Here is a 19,960-nt window from a genome sequence, read left to right on the forward strand (position 1 = left end):
TCATTCACAGGCAAAACACACACACATAACCATGCACACACACATCATTTCAAAGTATTTCAAGCAAAATAAACATTCCTTGAAAGCACTGTTTACTAATGGGTATTGCAGTCAGAGTAAAAAAAACAACAGAATACAAACAAAAGAGCAGTGTCCGAAAAGGAGCAGGTAGAAGTAAAACCTTTATGACCCTGCCCCTTTATTACTTATCTATTAATAAATTAAACAGCTTCATAAATCAATTTACAACCATAAACATACAAACAACTATCCTCAATTAAGGCCACGAGAGGACACGGGACCAGCTTTTAGCTTTAACAGGTCTTTTTTTCAGACATCCAGGAGGAACAAGAGAACAAAGACAGAGGAGAAGGAGGTATCTGAAGAAGGATATGGGTTAGAAATTCTAATTGGTGTAATAATACTATAGGTCTAATACTATAAATGAGAACCAAAAACAAGTGATGTATAAAATCATATAATATAATTTTTATTTGACTTAATCATCATACCAAAAAACATGTTTTCATAAAAAGAAACTGTGTGTACTGTGTGTGGTCTCGCCACTGAAGGTGGAATTAAAGGGGGGCTATGACACCTTATAGGATAAATTTTATATTCTCTTTCTGTAATGAATGCTGGTTATTCTGACATGAGCAGAGCACACAATATGAGTTTTTTAGTAAGTCTTTTTTTTTTTACTGTGAGACCTTAGCCTTCCCTGAGACAACTGAGAGTTTCAAACAACAGCATAGATGGCACAAGAGAACAGGCCTGATGGTCTGATCTCTGAGCCCATAGATTAAAGCACTCAGACATCTAGGAAGCATGATAATAAACACATAAAAAACATTAAGGATGCGAATGAGTACCGTCCTTGTGACCTTTTGTGAGATCACTATGATCAATGAGTTGTGCATGGTTGAGAGGAGACTGAGGCCCAGCTGCACCAGATGCAGCAGCAGTGTGTTCCGAGCCTTTCTGACTGAAGCTTTGTCTGTAGAGGCTGACCTGGCCGCTACCACCACACCAACATAGGAGGAAGTGATCACTAAAGTAGCTGTAATAAACACAACACAAGTGTAGGCTGTGTCATAATGAACAGATGTTGGCTCAAGAAACATGACAAGTGTTCCACAAAAAGTTTTCATCTGCAGGCTCTCCAGCTCCTCAAATGGAAAATGTAACAGTAAAATAACTCGAGTGAGAACATTTAGTGAACAAAAGGCCCAAACCACAATAATGGCCACTCCTGTGTTTTTGATGGTGATGATGGTTGCGTGCCTCAGTGGGAAACACACAGCTACATATCTCTCCAGAGACATCACCACCAGTGTTAGAGGAGAGACTTCATTTGTGAGATTAGCGATCATGACCAGAAGACCACACACAGGATACGTCAACATTATTCTACAAATAGACAGTAAATATAGTAACTGGCTCAATGCCATCTGCACAGTGTCGGCAAAAAGCAGATTATAGAGAAGAATGTAACGGGAGGTCTCACGAAACACCGGTTTACTCCTTAGTGTGAACAACATGGTCACATTAATGATGAAGAAAATATAGCTGGGTACTGTAGTCAGAGTGGAAAGCATCACTCTCTCCAGTAACCCGAGTCCAAAGGTTATGTTGGCCTGAGACTGAGTTGCATTGGACATCTCAGAAAAGCATTGAAGACATGAGAACAATTAACCTATTGATGTAACTGGAACAAAAAAGCACAACGACTTTCTTCCTCTACCTCTGATAAAAACACATCTAGATGTCTTCTAAAGACAGATTCCTTCTAGGTCATTATCTAAAATACCAGATCATACACAAACATTTTCCCTGTGCACTTTAATAGCAGGTTAGTCAGTGTTTCACTTAATGTGAGGAGTGACCATCTGCAGGATTTACCCGGCCTCACGTTCTGTATATCATCATCTGTTTCACACTATGATCACGTGACACTGACAGGGGGAGCACAGAGGTAAAAAAAAAAAAAAAAAAAAAGTATTGTAAGGAATAAATAGAAAAAGATCAAGAGTACAAGAACAAACAGTATAAAATTATAGGAAAACAAGTGTACAAAATAAATATGAAAAGTACTTGTAAATGAAAGAGAATATTGCACCTGGTAAACAATATTGCACAACAATATGAAAAAAACATTAGTTAGGCTAATGTCTTCCTCTCACCCACCTCCTCAGTGGAGTTCAGAGGGCAGTTCAGGATGCAGCACTTCTCAGTCCGTAGTGTTGAAACAGTCCCTTTTGCATCCGTTAATAATAATAATAATAATAATAATAATAATAATATAATTATATATATAATAATAATATTTCATTTGATTTATAAGGCACCTTTCATGACACTCAGGGTCACCGCAAATAACAGAATAAAAACAGTCAACAAAAATGCAAACATAACAATTAAATAGATAAAACAATATCAGTGTGCAACTGTGCGGTAATTGGAGCCCAAGTTTTAAAGTGCATAAGCCAATCTGAAGAGGTGAGATTTTAAACAGGACTTGAAGGAGGTAACTGAGTCTGAGTGCATGATGTCTTGTGGCAGAGAGTTCCAGAGGCAAGGGGCTGAGGGGCTGAAGACCCCATAGTGGACAAGCGAGCAGGTGGGAGGGTAAGTTGAATGCAAATGCTCAGCAAAACACGAGGGGCGAGGTTGTCGATGGTCTTGAAGGTGAGGAGTAGGATTTTATAGGTGATTCAATATTTGATCGGAAGCCAGTGGAGTTGTTACAGGACAGATGTAATATGACTGGAGAAGGAGGTTCTGGAGATGATTCAAGCAGCAGAGTTTTGGACCAGTTGCAGGTTATGGATGGACTTGTCAGGCAGACCAAAAAAGAGGGGGTTACAGTAGTTGAGACAGGATGTAACTGGGGTGTGACCAGGATGGATAGCAGTACTGTTGGGTGTGAGAGACGGGCACGAGCATGAGACATTACGTAGATGGAAGTAGGCTGAGCGTGTGACTGTGTTAATGTGGGACTGGAATGGTAGAGTGCTGTCCAGGATGACACCCAGACTCTTAACCGGTTGGTAGGGGGAGACTGAGGAGTTTCCAAGGGGTTTAGTGAAGTTGTTTATCTTTGAGAGGGTGGATATGTTGCCAATGAGAAGAACCTCTGTTTTGTCATGTTAAGTTTATTTATTTATTTAAAAAGGACAGTGTGCAGTGACATTAATTATTGAGAAAAATAAAAAGATGGCTGCACCAGATTTAGCAGAGCCGCTAATTTCCATCTGTAGTCCTCTGGGGAAATGGGGTAACATGGGGTACTTTGACAGACAAACGATTGCGACAAACAGGGCAATTAGAAATACTACGTAAGTACATAACAACATGACAGTTTGAAAGCCTACCTGAAGTGCGCTAAGATGTTTCTAAGTAATTAAATGAGTAAAGTATTCAAGTGAAATAAATAAGTAATCAAGAACATGAGTTTTACATAAAGTGCAGAATATTCAAGTACATAGGATATCACAAAGTGCTTATTGATCAGTGCAATTATAGTGGGGGGAAGAAGAAAGGACCAAAGTCAAGCTCCACAGGGATGGAGCTACCCACGAGGGTAGCCCCATCCCTGGAGGTACCCACCAAGGTAACCTAATGCAGTTCAGTTTGAGGATGTTATGGGAGAACCAGGATCTGATCTGAGGGAGGTGGGAGGGAGGGAGGAAGTGGGTTTGGTGGACAGGTAGAGCTGGGTGTCATCAGCGTAGCAATGGAACAGAATGTGATAATTATGGATGATACTGCCAAGTGGGAGGAGGTCGATACTGAACAGGAGAGGTCCAAGTACCGAGCCTTGGGGTACACCAGAAGAAAGGGGGAATGGTTGGGATGCAAATGTTTTTAGTTGGACCGACTGAGAGCCACCAGAGAGATATGATTTGAACCAGTCCAAGGGTGTTGGATCATCCGATGGCAGCTACTCTGCCAATAAGGATGGTGTGGGAGATTGTCTAAAAGGCCAAACTCAAGTGAGGATGAGGATGGAAAGGATTCCAGTGTCAGCAGCGAAGAGAATAAAGCTTGTGTGTTTCCATGACCTAGTCTGATTAAATCTGCATACTAGTTGGATTTTGCAGTTGAAAGTCCTAATAGAAAGGAATTTGATCAACGAACATGTCCATATGAACAGTGAAACCAGTTTTTCTGTTAAGGCATTCCATTTGCCCTTTGGTTTTTTGTTGGTGGAGTTCAGGTGTAAACCAAGGTGCAGATTGGGTGAAGGAAACACTCCATGTTTTCCAGGGAATGTGAAGGCCATTTCATCAGTGGTGGATGTGCGATTGATGCTGGGAAGATTTGCGACACCAGTGTCCAGTGCAGTTAAGTTCATGTCCTTATCAATTTCTTCTGCCTCCCCTTGGCCAGGTAGCTTACGGCGGTGCAGGTGGCAGTGTGAGCAAACACGGATGAGAGAACTTCCCGCCGACGCTCCATCAGGAGAGCAGGAGGCAACTCCGGTTTGTTTCGGCGGATGGTTCCGAGCATAGCCAGCTTCCTCCGGGCCAGCTCTTCACCCAGGGTGAAGCTCATAAAAAAGTGGACCATCGTGACGGTATGGCCAGCATACCGTCACGCTCCGTGAGCTCCAACACCACCAAGGCCCGTCTCCTTGCCTCTCCCCCGCCGGGCTGGGACATCCCTCCCGGTGTAGGGCAGGACTCCGCTTAGACCCAAAGCTGAAAAGACAAATTAATGATTTGATATCAATGATGATATAATGTTATTTATTTATTTATAGCTATAAAAAAGGGGGATCACCTTTATTCCATAACGCTGCGGTTTGGACTTAATATACTGGCGAAATGAGCATCGCCCCCTTAATCCCATCAATCCCATTTGCTCATCGACTGTCACATATTCGGGGAACTAAACAGCATGGGCAGCCTTTCATTCCATTTCTGCCAGAGCTCATAAATAGGTGCCGTCTTGCCCTGCCGCCGCCGGAGGAGGCGTGTCTCCCGGTCATCAAACCTGAGGTAGGCGGCCACCTCCTCGAACCTGTACCGGGGCATTGTTGTGTCCTGTGTATTAATTTGCTTCGATCACTGAACTCGACTGGCCAATGAGATTAGAGGGGAGAAGAAGAGTGTAGGAATAGTAAGGGGGGGGGGGGGGGGGGGGGGCTAGTAGAAGAGAGGGGAGTGATGGAGGAGAAAAGAGGGAGTCAAATAAGTGAGGAGGGGACAGAGGGGGATAAGAGAAGGAGAGAGTAAGGAGAGGAGAAAAGGGGGGAGGAGAGAGAGAGGGGGAAGAGAGCAGAGGAGAGTAGAAAGAACATACCATTTTGAATATCTTTAATGGAGAATGAATGTCCTCGGGGTCACCATAAGCTTTCCACCAACTGTGTACGCTGCTAGAGGATGGTAATCCGTCAGCACATCTGGATCCAGAACAAGAAGGTCTGCACAGGTGTGTTCAACAAGCTCATAGGACCTGAAATGTTCAATGTACCAGGAAGAAAGTCTTTTACAAATGAATGCCACCTCCTCTGCATTGACAAGAATGGTTGCAATCTTATGGAACTCTGGGAGGCCACTGCACTGCCCAGCAGACAAAATCATGCCCGCCGCATACTGTGTCCTATCCAGGTGAATCGTTTTAGACAGAGACACACTGTCTAGATGTGGGTACTTATTCTGTATTTCATACTTAAGAGATGGATCCAATTCTGAAACCCTGACCACTTTCACATTTTCAACATCCAGTTTTGGCTTGAAAAGGACCCCACTGTAAAGATGGTAGGCCATCATCTGCTGATGTTTTTCTCAAATTCCGCTTACCCGCCAGCATTGTCAACCGGATCTCTGATTGTTTGACAGGTTTACGCAAATGAATTTGCCAGGAAACCCAGAACACTGAGGGAACTTGGTAGGTGGAAAGCAACAGAATTTAGGATGTTTTAATTGTACATTGGGCCTGTCATTCTGCCTTCCTACCTGGACACAAACATTTAAAACAATTCCATGCTGCTGTTTTCTGGCATTGCCATTTTAGTAAGCCCAACACTGTCTTCATTGCACTGGCAGTATTCTGAGACATTGCCGCAGATGTTTGTGACTCATTTTGGCCAAATATATGGCAATGATGCTATTTCGTACAACGTTCACTTATTAGTTCATCTCGCTCAGGATGTAAGGCTGCATGGTTGTCTGGATTACATTGGAGCATTTCCCTATGAGAACTACCTTCAAATGCTCAAAAAAAACTTGTCCGAAAGCCTGAAGGTCCACTCAAACAAATTATACGTCAGTTGTCTGAAAAAACTACTTGTCAGACTGATCAAATGTCATACTCTTTAAAAAGGCCTCACTTTGTTGGACCCGTTCCTGATGAACTTGCCTTCAAAGGGGTTCGAAGACAGTACAGCCAAATGATTACTGACCAATGGATCAAAGTTTCAACAGGGGATCATGTGTTCGTCATTGCAGATGATATTTGCATGATTGTCAATATTGTTGAGTGTCATGATGATATCAATGTTGTATATAGAACCTTTTCAGGTAAGTCCATATTTTTTACATATCCCTTTAACTCTGACTTCCCTAAGTATTTATAGCGTCTCACAAGTGTCAGAAAAGTGCATGTATGCCAAAGTTTGTACAGTTCAACAAAAATGTGTCCTTGAATTGAATGGAAACCATGTGGGACATGCAAACGGACATGGAAGCCCTCATGGGAGCCAAAATCCTTTCTGGATAAGCAGTAGTGTGTGTGCTTCAGTAGTGTGTGTGCTTTTTTGTTTTGTTTGTTCTGTTCTGTTGTGTTCGTTTTGTGCGTGTCTGGCTTTATGAGAGGATATGTATATGTTTGGGAGAGAAGGAGGGAAGGGCCTGTTTATTTCGGAATTTAAAAAAAAAATTGGGAAAAAAAGTGTCCTACTCCCCCACATAAGAGGTTTTGTATCCATACCAATTCTGCATAGCCTAAAAAAGTAGATGGAATTGGTTTGCTAGGGAGGTAAGTTGTGGTTAGTTGAGTCGTCTTAAAACATCATTCTACATATTTTAATATAATATTTCTAAGTATATGTAAGTTTATTTCTTTTTGTTGACAATAAAAAATCTTGGTGGAAAAAATAGCAATACAAATTACAAATGTTTTTAATTCTCTTTTTTTCTCTAGGATGTTTCATGTTGTTCAGTACTTTGATGCAGCAAAGTCTGTGGCGGTAGTACCTCAGTCATGGTACAGTGATGGTTTCTCCCTCTGGCCAAATGACACAAGTGATGAGCGGATCACTAAAGCTGTGCGGTGTGCGGAGGCACCTGGACCCAACTGGACAAGGCAAACCAATGAACTATTCCTATGTCTCCATTCTGGACTGTTTGACTGTTTGACATGCTTGGACTGTTCTGTCTCTCAGTCCGGGACCGGGACTGAGAGACGGAGCTGAGCAGCCAGGTACTGGAGAGGAGAGGAGAGGAGCGCACTGCAGAACAGACGTGCGCCGTGCGTAATGGCGCGTAAAAGACTTTTAACACGGCTGAAAAACTGTTAGAGAATTACCCAGACGTGAGGAAATGCAGAGATGTAAGATCATGGGGCTCTAGTAGGCATCAAATCAATAAACGCATAAGTTTTCACAAAGTTGTATCAGTTAGTACATGGTTTTCAGACGTGGTAAATAAAGACACAAAAACAGCCACCGCAATCTCTTCCTGGTTTGGTAAATCACATTGCGTGCGCTAAATAAATCAATTTGCATCTACTCCTCCCAGTATTTTACGCATTCTGGCAGAAACGCCCATATTTACATATTCATCAAGGCAAACACGCTAAATGGATCGCACGTGCTATTTTGCCCGTTTGAGAGACGCAATCCTCGGTGCGTCCGGTTAGTAGATCAGGTCCCACGTGTGTTTGTATGAGGGGCCGTACAAGCCATAATTCATTCTTTCACTCTCACACACATACATTCTCCTTACACATACATATATTTTCACTCACACATACTGTGCATACATTCTTCATTAAACTATCAGAGGAAATGCAAGTTTAACATTAACCAATCCACAGTCCTGGATGGAGCCATCAGAGGTTTTAAACGAGGGACCTATGATCCATGTCACAGTATTTCTGTCAGTACCAGAAGAGGCTGTGGACTTAGGTGGACCAAGAAGAGAATTTCTAAGACTGTTAATGGAAGCTTTGCCCCTATCTCCAATGTTTGAGGGAGAAGGTGGCAAAATGAACTTGGCCTTTGACAGTACTGGTATGTATTAATTGTAATCTCATAATAATTTTATTTATTTATATCACTACATTTTATATGATCATACAGGTATTTTGTCAAGTCTTTGTACACATGAACTGTCAAATAGATTACTTTATTTTATTTTCTCTAGCCATGAGAGAGGACAGGTACTTCATTGCAGGCAGGGCCATTGCACTAAGCTTTGTACACGGGGGTCCACCCGCAAGCTTTCTGTCCCCAACTCTCTTCTCTTGCCTTGTTGATGGTCCAGAATTGGCTAAGCCAGTTTTGGAAGATGTTGCAGATAGTGAACCTGCGTGAAAAAATTAAAGGGGTAATTTTTCTTCTGAGTTTTAGAATATGTTGTGGTCTATGTGCATCTGTATCAACACGAGTGACTCGTGTAGAGGGGAAGATGTTTAATTACAGCCCTTTCAAATTGTGTTTGTTGTATCTATTGGAAGGTCACAGAATGTACATCACTTGAAGATCTGCTAGCAACAACAGAGCCACTTGAGGAGTACTTGGCCAATGCTGGCTGCCTGAGGCCACTGCAGAGGTTGAGGAAGACAAGAATCTGCTTGTAGATGACATCCTGATGTTCCAAGTGATACACAGAGAGTGCGTGGTCCTTTTGAGAGGTACATTTTTATCCTGCTTTTTTGCCTCTACAATAAAGAACTGAACCCCATGAAGACTGCCTTATGTTAAGGGTTTTCTTAAGGCCATTCCCTAAGTGTATAGTGTGCTAGTTCATGCCCACCCTCCACATGAACTTGCCAAGTCCAAAAACTGAAAACACATTTGTGTATCAGTAATTAGTTTTTTCTTCTTTCCTCTCCCATGAATCATCTCACCACACACCCACATTTATCTGCTGACCCTTTGGAGGGGCCCCACCCCTAGGTTGGGAACCACTGGACTAAACTAGCTAACTGTATATAAAGTAGTGTAAACTAGCTCCACCTCCAGCAGCTACAACAGTAACATGCTGCTCTAACACTGATGCGTCACTATTAATAATCTAATGATGTCATATATAATGATATATCAGTCAGATGAACCAAACACTACTTTTATTGCAATACTTTAACTACATCAAGCTCATAATACTTACTTACTACTGTAGTAGGATTTGGAGTGTTTTTACAATAAGTAAAGGTCTTAGTAGTAGTTCTTCAACCACTGGTTACCAAGTACCCTGAAAAATATTAATTTGACATACATACTTTACTGTTGTAACTAACCTGAAGTACAATATATTTGCATATTTTAATAGGGTTTAAATTCCTATATTTATAATTATATGTTTTTCTTTGATTCAATCATCTGCTACATGTGAAGATGTTAAAACAAACTTTTTTTGTTAAAACTGATGTCGCCAACCAAAACACTTTAAGAGTAGGCCTAGTGATGCGTGCTATGTTTTTTTTTTTTTTCTGTTTATTTTAATCTAATTTCCAATGTATTGCAAGCTGGGGACAATTCTCACCTTTGCCACCGGTGCTAATACTGTTCCACCAATTGGCTTCTCCCCACAACCTTAGTGGGCTCTACTATATGTATGTGTAAGGAGAATGTATGCGTGTGAGAGTGAAAGAATGAATTATGGCTTGTACGGCCCCTCATATGTTTGCGCATGTGTCACAGGACAGTTGGGACTGGTTTTATTGATTGTTTTGTTGTGTATATTTTAGTAGAGATTTTAAGCATGTTCTTATTCTCTTGTGTGTTTTAGTTATATTAACTGTGTTTTCCCACTGCCTGTGAACCCACCATCTTGATGAAATGCACTGCACCTGCGAGGCTCTCCTGTTCTCCTACAGACCAATCATCGGCGGAGGAGGAGGGCCCAGACCGGAAAAAGACCGGAAACAAAAGACCGCGGAGCACCAGAACACAAAGAGAGCTTGGCTAGAGAAGTTGCCCCGGGGAGACCGGACACTCGAGTCGGACGAGGAGAGAGACGAAAGGAAATCCAGACGTTACGACGTGTAACACTCGCAGCGGCAGGGCTTTAACGCTCTGCCTCGTGTGTGAGTACCCTTTTGGGATATTAGTAACGTTCTGGTGTGGAGATCGCTAAGAGAGCTTTGCTCATTTTTGAACGTGTATACTGGCAGTGATCTCGTGTGTTACAGGTGGCCCTCCAAAGAAGGACGAGGCGCTGCACACGAGTCTCCCCTCCAATCCCACTCGCCTCCAATCCCACTCGCCATCCCGGTCTGGCTGAATACTTTTAAACAGGGTTCCAGGGTGCCATTCCGAAGGGCCGCCACTCCGAACGTTTACTTTAATTTGTCGGAATGCCGACCCTTAATTATTTATGGGAAAAGGGTGCCATTACGAACCTGAAAGAAAGGGTGCCATTCCGAACCTGAAAAAATCTTGAATGGTTTACGGCACAGAGTGAACAAGCCTAATTGCGGTGGTAGCGTAGTGGTCAGAGCATCTGCTTTGACGCGGTGGATCAGGGTTCGACTCCCGGGGGAGATACATATTAACTGCGATTTTATTGGCCTCTACCTAACCTTTTTACTAAACTTAACCAACTCCTTTCTACATTGCCTAAACCTAACCAAAGCACAGAGCAAGGACATTTATTTTCAGCAGGAGTGCCGCGGCTGCATCAGACCATGGATGTAATGCATCAGACTCGCACCTGGGTGAAACTTTGGAGGCGGAGGCGGAGGGGGAGGGGGAGGGGGAGGGGCCGGTCGGGCGCTGTCCCCGCGGCGCGTCGTGTCAAGCCGGGCAGGAAGTCAAACCACGAGAGAATCCGGTCAATTTTCAAAATAAAACACATTCGGAACGGCGGCCCCTCGGGAAGTTCGAAATGACGGACCTTCGGGAATTTTCGGACTGGCAGACCGTCGGAATGGCGGTCCTTCGGAATGGTGGTCGCCCCCCTTTAAACAGAGACTGCTCGTTTTATGGATTTTACCCCTGTTGGCTTTTTAACCCTTTTAACTGGACTGCAGCTGTTTTAGAGGGTTTTTATCAACTGGGTCTTATTGTCATTTTAAACTGTAAATAAACCTTGTACATGCATTGGCATCTGCGCCCTCTGTTTTTTATCTTCACTGACAGTGTGCTCCCACCCGATCGTAAGAATCTGCAAATAATCCATAAACATTTATTATTCAATCTTTATTCACTATCCACTCCTTACACATGCAATCACGTTTGCACACGTTTTAATACACGCAAACCTTTAGTAGATCTGGCCCATAGTCTGACAAAGACCCTGTTGAGTTTTACACACATGTACTTCTGAGAAAGAGCGGTTAGGTGTTTTTATGTACATGCTGTTCTGACTGTAGCCGGGTGGTAAATTAATCATAAGTGTAATTTTCCACTTAAGGGTGAATGTATTCCAATGTACTATAATGTGTTTGTTTTCTTTTGTTCTTTCTTTTAAATGTCATATTTCAAATGTAAATGTAAACAAAATGTAAATGAGTTAAATGAGTGGTCACAAGGTGGCAGCATTGAGCTGCTTTGGGTTCAGTTGGGCGCATTTTGGTTTAGCCGCCAGGTGCATTGTGGGTTATTGTTGTCTTTTCTGCTGAATGTGAGCCACGAGCGCCTGAAATGTCTCGCCGAATGCAAGACTGTTGTTCTGTTCAATTGGTAGGTAAAATACGCACACATTGTAAGAGACACCATAACAGAATGTGACAATATAGTCTCATTTAGAGATATTGGTGATTTATTTCAGAGGGTAGCATGCCAGCCGTCGACCGGGGCTAACGGCTAGCTTCAGGAAGCGCCAGCTCCCGTGTTCCACGCTGCATGGCGTGTAAGTGACTGTGGTAATATTTTGAATGCACATTTTTGAGTTAATATGACTGTGTCATGATTTTAATGACGTGTGTATTTTGTTGTTTCTGTAGACCTTCATAGCCCACTGCCGTATTTTGTCACCTATGCTATTTTGTTTCTTTTTATGCTTTTGGTTTCGGTTCTCTCTCAGTCTCAGATGAGAACGAATGACTTTGAGTTTAGAAATTCAGTCAAATAAGCCTTTTTGCAACTGATGTGAAATAAATAAGAAGGCTACAAGAACCCCAGTAAGTGTGTCCTGTGTGCTTCTAATTCCCGGGCTACATGACAAAGAGCAGTTGGTGTTTTTATGTACATGTCTGACAAAGAGAGAGGGCTGTTGGTTGGGTTAATGTAAACATAAGAATAAACATTTTTTTGAAGACAAATGTCCATTTCTTTGTGCCTTCTTTGGCCCAGATGTAAAATATGAATAATGCATCTTTTTTTCTTTTCTTTTTTAAAGGTGTACAGAAAAGAAAATTGAATTTGAGCCCACTCTGGATCATAAAATTTATGTGATAACTCATCTTTCAGACGTTGTAGGCCAAACTTTGTGCAAAATTCTATTTTTGAGTAAATCCGGGATGAAAGTGTGTATTTTTTTTTCGCATTGGATAATGCAGGCGCACGGATTATACGTTAGCCTGTACACGATTCACCAGCCACTGATATTGGATCCGTCATTCAAACGTCTGAGACACGCACACACACACACGGAGCTCGGGCTCGCCCCAAGCTTTGAATATCCCGCCCGCTCGATAACGACCAATCAAATTCGTTTTCCTCACTCGGGTAAACTCGTGTTGCAGCTCGTGACAACTCGGCGCGACAAACAGGACAAACGGCCATTTCTGTACACCTTTAAGTATATTTTTTAGGGGCTTTTTGCCCTTTAACTCATTGGCTGCCAGCCATTTTCAGAGCAGAGAGCCCCATACTGCCAGCCGTTTTAGAGCATTTTGAACGATCTTATAAGACCCACAGAATATTGTGTTATATGTATGTATGTAAACACCGAAACTACCAAGAGAAAGAGTAGACTCTCTTCGTTCAATAGGAAAAAAAAGTTTGTTTCTACCTTTTTCCGTTCTTTTGTAAACAGCAGTAGAACATAGGCTGGTTTCGCCAAAAACACCAGTTTTTGACCAAAACACTGAGAAAATAAGCTTTTTGTGGAAAGAAACGTGTCAAGCAGAACAGTGACTTTGACGTTGATATTTTTTGCTTTAGTGACACCTCACACATCTGAACAGTGTTCTCCTTCTATAAAACAACAAAAACAACACTGAGAAAGGACTTTTGATGGCAAAATAATAATTTATTTACAAATATCAGTAAAAATGCATTAACTTTTTTGTACGTTTGTAGCTGTCACATGACCTCTGCCCCATGGTCGACCACTGCTTGATCCACGACCTGTAAATTATAGAAATATATATAATTACCATAAAAATACATCTCTTATAGTTGTAGTCAAGTGTGATGTGGAGTTTTTTTTTTTTAAGCTTTCCGCCGGCGATCAAAGCGATCCGCCCTTCTAGCAGTAAAAGTTAGCTCGCTACCAAGTTAGCTCGCTAGCAAGTTAGTTTATTTAATTTTTTTTACCATTGATGTATTATATTATTACCTTCATGTCTTTCTGGAGCGTGGGGACGAGTCTCTGCTGCTCCTGGTTGATCCGGACCGAGCCGTCAGCTGCTGACTCTCTCACCGGCCGCTCGGCCCGGCTTGATCGCCGGTGTCCAGCGTCGGTGTTGGTCGTCGGTGTCTTTTTCAATGATCTCCGTCGTTTTCTCACGATCGCGACCCTCTTCCTCTCCGAACTACCGCGACATATACGGTACATAATGTGCCAACGTGCGGAACACATGGCTCCGATAAGTTTCTTATATCTCTTGTCATCTCGCTTCTTCTCATAATCAATGCTGATCTCTCATCCAAAGAGGGCACTGCTGCCACCTACAGGACAGCTACACGTCTTTACACTAGTTTACAAGCCTGATATTGATGGACAAGCTCCACCAGACCATCCTCCAGCCCCTCCCGTTGAAAAACGCAATTGACGTCTATCGACGTCAATGGCAGTGAACGGTTGTAATTAGATTGACGTCTATAGACGTCAATGGCAGTGAACGGTTGTAATTAGATTGACGTCTATAGACGTCAATGGCAGCCAATGAGTTAATTGACAGGACAGTTGAGAGAGAGACAGGAAATGGGAGGGAGAGAGGGGGGGGGGGTGACACGTAGGATAGGGCCGCTCGGTGCGGGATTCGAACCGGGGTCGCCTGCAGAGGACTACAGCCTCAGCACATAGGGCGGGCGCTCTACCAACTGAACTAAACGGTTCCAGGGTGCCATTCCGAACGTTTACTTTAATCTGTCGGAATGCCGGCCCTTAATTATTTATGGAAAAGGGGTGCCTTTCCGAACCTGAATAAAGTCCGCCATTAAAAGGTTTAACGGACTGGGTACACACATTGCAGCGAATGCTTTGGTAGCACAGTGGTTAGAACATCCGCCTCGCGGGAGATCAGTGTTCGACTCCCGGAGGAGCTGCTTATTAGCAGAGACTTTCTTGGCCTCTACCTGATCTTTTTACTAAACTTAACCAACTCCTTTCTTCATTGCCTAAACCCAACCAAAGCACAGAGCAAGGACATTTATTTTTCAGCAGGCGCGCCACGGCTGCATCAGACTCGCACCTGGGTGAAACTTTGGAGGGGGAGGGGGGGGCTGTCCCCGCAGCGCGATCGTGTCAAGCCGGGCGGGAAGTCAAACCACGAGAGAATCCGGTCAATTTTCAAAATAAAACACATTCGGAACAGCGGCCCCTCAGAAGGAATTTTCGGACTGGCAGACCGTCGGAATGGGGGTCGCCCCCCAAACTAAACACCGCCCCATGAATAACGGATCTGTGCCAAATCCCAACCAAATGTCCTAGCTCTATTAATTATTCTGGGTCAGAACTGGCCCAAATCTGTTCCAGATTGTGCTATATATGGATAGTATTTGGCCCAGATGTAAAATATGAATCACGGATTTGTGCCGGATCCAAACCAAATGTCATTGCTTTTTTAACTGTACTGGGCCACAACTGACCCAAGTCTGTTCCAGACCAGTATCTTCGCCGGTATTGGGCCGTTGTGAATAAAGACCCCGGTGTGGACCCGTTTGCCGGATCTGCACGGAATGTTACCCACAGTCTTGCCCAGATCTGCCACAGTGTCTTTTTGCTGTCTGGGCCTCCTGTTCTCTGCTCCTAAACTGACTTGCCCCCCCTATATGACCCAGCCTCCCCACCAGAAGCTGCCTTCACTGGCTCCTCTTCACAGAACTACCCCGTTTTCCATTCTATTACATATTCCATGTTCTAAACTGTTTTCCTTGTCTGTATACAACATCCATTGAATGTCTGCCTGTCCTGGGTGTGGGATCCCTCCTCTGTTGTTCACCCTGAGGTTCCTCCCTATTTTTCCCTGTTAATGGAGTTTCTCCTCAGTGGATGTGAGGGTCTAAGGGTAGAGGATGTTGTTATGATGCTGTATAAAGCCCTTTGAGACACACTGTTTTGGAAAAAATGATGTATACAAATAAACTTGCCTTGTCTAAATTAGATGGTCTGATGGTGGTTGCCTGGCAGGAGCAATTGGACAGGTGCAGTTGACCCTACCCAAAAGGTGTTAAACGAGGGCACTGGCAGGAACGGGAGCAAACAGGGGATCCTGGTCGATCCATAGTTCCTGGATTGGACAGTGTTAGCGCAATTACCTCATTACAACATGGAGCCTTGAAGGATAATTTCAGTTTTTACAACCTGGACCTTATTTCTAGCATAAAATACAATCATTTTACTCACCCAGACAACTTTGGTGTCATTTGGAGTTGTTTTGACGAAATTAGCCCCAGTGGAGCGGCGCATATATCCGTATAATGCGAGAGCACGGGGCACGCAATGCAGCCTCTAATAACACATTATCCGCCGCAAAACTCGTTCATTTCGCCAATATTTTTGTTATGATACACTAGTGCTATTCCCCTCCGAGCCCGTGGTGGCATGTTATCAACATCCGGGGTCTGTAGGTTGACCTACTGACCTCTGACCTGGATGATGTCATCTCCGACCGCTGCCCGGCTCATTCTGATAATAATCATTCTGCTTCGGCATTGAGGTCCATTTTTAGCTCAACTAGCCGGAGCTTTAGTGAGTCCAGGTTGCAGAGAGGAAGCCTGTGGAAGCTGAACTTCATCCAGCTGCTCATTTTGTTCTGACAAGTCAGAAACACGCAGAAACGAACCATAGTATTAGCGGTAGCAAGTTAGCCGCGCCGGGCAGCGGTCGGAGATGACATCATCCAGATCAGAGGTTAGTAGGTCAACCTACAGACCCCGGATGTTGATAACATGCCACCACGGGCTCGGAGGGGAATAGCACTAGTCTATCATAACAAAATATTGGCGAAATGAACGAGTTTTGCGGCGGATAATGTGTTATTTAGAGGCTGCATTGCGCTGCCCCGTGTTCTCGCATTATACGGATATACGCGCCGCTCCACTGGGGCTAATTTCGTCAAAACAACTCCAAATGACACCAAAGTTGTCTGGGTGAGTAAAATGATCTTATTTTATGCTAGAAATAAGGTCCTGGTTGTAAAAAAACGGACATTATCCTTTAAACCCTATTCGCACGGGATTAGTATTACCTGGGGACGGGGACAGCTCTTCATTCCGACACCCCTCCACTTCGACACCCCGCTGTTCCGAAATACCCCCACTTCGAAATACCGCTGTTGGTGAAATATAGTAGGTCAGTAGGTTTGCGGGGGAATTTTTACTTTACAAATTACTGACATGGCGCATTCGCACAGGATTAAGATCACAGATGTCCTCCGCAATTATTACAAATTACCAGAGGTCCCCAGGTAATACTAATCCCGTGCGAATAGGGCTTTAGAGTAACCAGCAGGATTTATGTTTCAGGGGAGGGTGGTAAAAATTCGAGAAACAATTTTAATTGGACACAATATTGGAAACACCTTCAAGTGCGAGATGGGTCATTAAGTGTTTGAAATTGTTTTACAGGAAGAGAAAGTACAGAGATTGTTTTGTGTAAAATACTTTTTTGACATGAATTGGTCAAATATCAACAGATAAATGAACAATTAACATGGGGATACAGAATTAAAACTGGTAAAATACTTTTTAATAGTTTTTTGGGGGGGCTTTTGCCTTTAATTGATAGTGCAGTTGAGAGACAGGAAATGAGGAGGCAGAGAGAGGGGGAATGACATGCAGCAAAGGGTCAGGATTTGATACGGGGCCGGCTGCCTCTACGGCTCAGCCTGGGGCGCCTGCTCTACCCACTGAGTTTCATTTTTCATTTCATATGGGCCCTTTAAGTTAATTTGGATTTAATATCAAGAATGGAATGAAACTGAGTTTAACTGTATTTGGCCATGGTGTATGTAAACCTCTGATTTAGGGTAAACTGTAATACTACAGTGTTTGTAATCTGAATCTGGCTAGAGATACAGAATTAAATGTTTGTCTAACATGGGCCATGTTCCTGTAACTCTTGCCTGTTCCTTGTGGTTACATTTGTGAAATCCAGTTGTATTCAGAGAGATATACAGTAGATATAGTCAAGATATAGGCATGCATTTCATGGCATTATCTCACATGTGTTTATATATATACATACAGTACTTCATATATCTTAGATTGGAGATTAGTCTGATCTCTTTTATTGCAAATGAGTCGGAGCTGATGGTCCACACTGATGTATTTTACTGTAGGCACAATTGGTTGATTTTAATCCTTTAACCTCACCCTTGAAAAATATTTGCAGTGAGAGATGAAAGTTGAACAAAGTTTATATTATTTGAATTGTTGAATCAGCAAAATACATGAGGTACTTGCTCATTTAAATTGTAAGTCTTTGATGCCCACGCAATGGAAAATACTATGAACAATTGAATTTATTAATTGTAATCATTCAGTTTAAGATGAAGGGGTGCAGTCAATGTTGCAAACTGTTATCCAAATTCATGGATGGATGGGTGGGGGTGGGGGTGCACTGTGGTCACCAGGCTCTTATTACCAGGGCACATGAGAGCAGTTTAACATTTTACTCATCACTAATACATGTATTGCGTGCCCTGGTGGCCTAAGGGGTAAGGCAGTGACCATGAAATTAGTTTTGTTTCATAAATGAGCAGTAATGTGCTCAATATTATGAGGCTGTATTTATCTGTTTCCTGTAGTGGCCTCTAAGTGCCTGGGCTGGGTCGACAGCAGAGAAAGTACAAGAGAACGGGCCTAATGGTCTGATCTCTGAGGCCGTAGATGAGAGCACTCAGACATCGGGGGAACATGACAATACACACATAGAAAAAATTAACAATGCGTACCAGTAATAGTCGTGGTATAATTCTGGAAAGAACTGCCAGTAATGGATTGAAAATGGTTGATGAGAGACTGAGGCCCAGCTGCACCAGATGCAGCAGCAGTGTGTTCCGAGCCTTTCTGGCTGAAGCTTTGTCTGTAGAGGCTGACCTGGCTGCTACCATCACACCAATATAGGAGTAAATTATTGCCATGCTCGCTGAAACAAACAGAATACCAGTGTAGGCATTGTCATAATCTTCAGCTATGGGCCCAAGTAATATAGCAACAGCAGAGCAAAAATCCTTCATCAGCAGGCTGTCCAGTTTATCAAATGGAAAATTTAATAGCAAAACAATTCTAATGAGAAGACTCAGTGAACTTAAGGTCCAAACCACAATGATGGCCACTCCTGTGTTTTTGATGGTGATAATGGTTGCATGTCTCAGTGGGTAACACACAGCTACATATCTCTCCAGAGACATCACCACCAGCGTTAGAGGAGAGACCACAGTAACAAGATTGGCAAAAAGGCTGAGAAAGCCACATACAGGATATGTTAATTTGATTCTATAAGCAGCCAGTAGGTAGAGCACCTGACTCTGTACCAGCTGTGCAGTGTCTGCTAAAAGTAGGTTATACAGTAGAATGTAACGACAGGTCTCATGAAACACTGGTTTACTCCTCAGGGTGTATAACATGATCCCATTAATGAAGAGAAATATACAGCATAGTGCCGTAGTCACAGTGGTGATAATCACTCTTTCCAATAAGCCCTGATACTGTAACTCAACAGTAATGTTAGTGTGACTCTGAGTTGCATATGACATTGTAGAGAAGCACTAAGATGTATAAAGGATTACGTTGCTGATGCTGGTGAAACACAGAAACACAGTGACTCTTGTTCAGTTTGTATTCCAACTGTTTACGTCCATCTTTTAAACACAGATACATGAGGCTTCACAAGAAGAACACAAAATCATCACCATATACTTTCCCTGTGCAGACAGCGTAGAGCTGGTCCTTGTTAGTTTGTAGGCAGAGTTGTTCTGCAGGGTTTGTATATCCTTACATACAAATTATTAGCTTTGTCCTTGCAACCTGATCACATGACACATCACATGTCACCGTGGTTACCACATTAGTAATAGCTGATGCAATCTCTCATCTATTATTATCCAACATGCTGGTCCATGTGTCATTGTGCGAGGTGGAGAGGTCAATGAAAAAGTCTAATGGACAATCCCACACATTTTGTCAGGGCCCAGTGACAAAATGTGTGGTGATTTCTTCTTACTATTCTACTAAGGAATCGCCTTTTGGGTGGACTAAACATGCTTTAAAAAATGCACACACACATAAGTGCAAGTCCATTTTATCAGTACTGGTGAAGATTTACATATTTTATGGGTCTCCTGCATGGGTGGGCAAAAGGGCCTGATAACAGAAGTTCCAACCCTGGGCTTCGACTTACAACATATGCATCATGCCAAACAAATCTGTTGCTAAACCCAAAACCCAACAGGA

General features: G+C 43.0%; 2 protein-coding genes across 2 annotated transcripts; both read right to left on the reverse strand.

The window, feature by feature from the left end:
• Nucleotides 1–698: 698 nt before the first annotated feature.
• LOC310996583 (odorant receptor 131-2-like) lies at nucleotides 699–1,661 on the reverse strand (the record flags this gene model as incomplete). The annotated part of the gene is made up of 1 exon (XM_083986005.1): nucleotides 699–1,661. The coding sequence occupies one exon, from the start codon at nucleotides 1,659–1,661 to the stop codon at nucleotides 699–701; it is 963 nt and encodes a 320-aa protein (XP_083842131.1).
• Nucleotides 1,662–18,318: 16,657 nt separating this feature from the next.
• LOC310996584 (odorant receptor 131-2-like) lies at nucleotides 18,319–19,263 on the reverse strand (the record flags this gene model as incomplete). The annotated part of the gene is made up of 1 exon (XM_083986006.1): nucleotides 18,319–19,263. The coding sequence occupies one exon, from the start codon at nucleotides 19,261–19,263 to the stop codon at nucleotides 18,319–18,321; it is 945 nt and encodes a 314-aa protein (XP_083842132.1).
• Between the last annotated feature and the right edge of the window lie 697 nt (nucleotides 19,264–19,960).

This window comes from Trachurus trachurus, assembly GCF_905171665.1.
Source record: "Trachurus trachurus genome assembly, chromosome: 14".
NCBI classification, from domain to species: domain Eukaryota; kingdom Metazoa; phylum Chordata; class Actinopteri; order Carangiformes; family Carangidae; genus Trachurus; species Trachurus trachurus.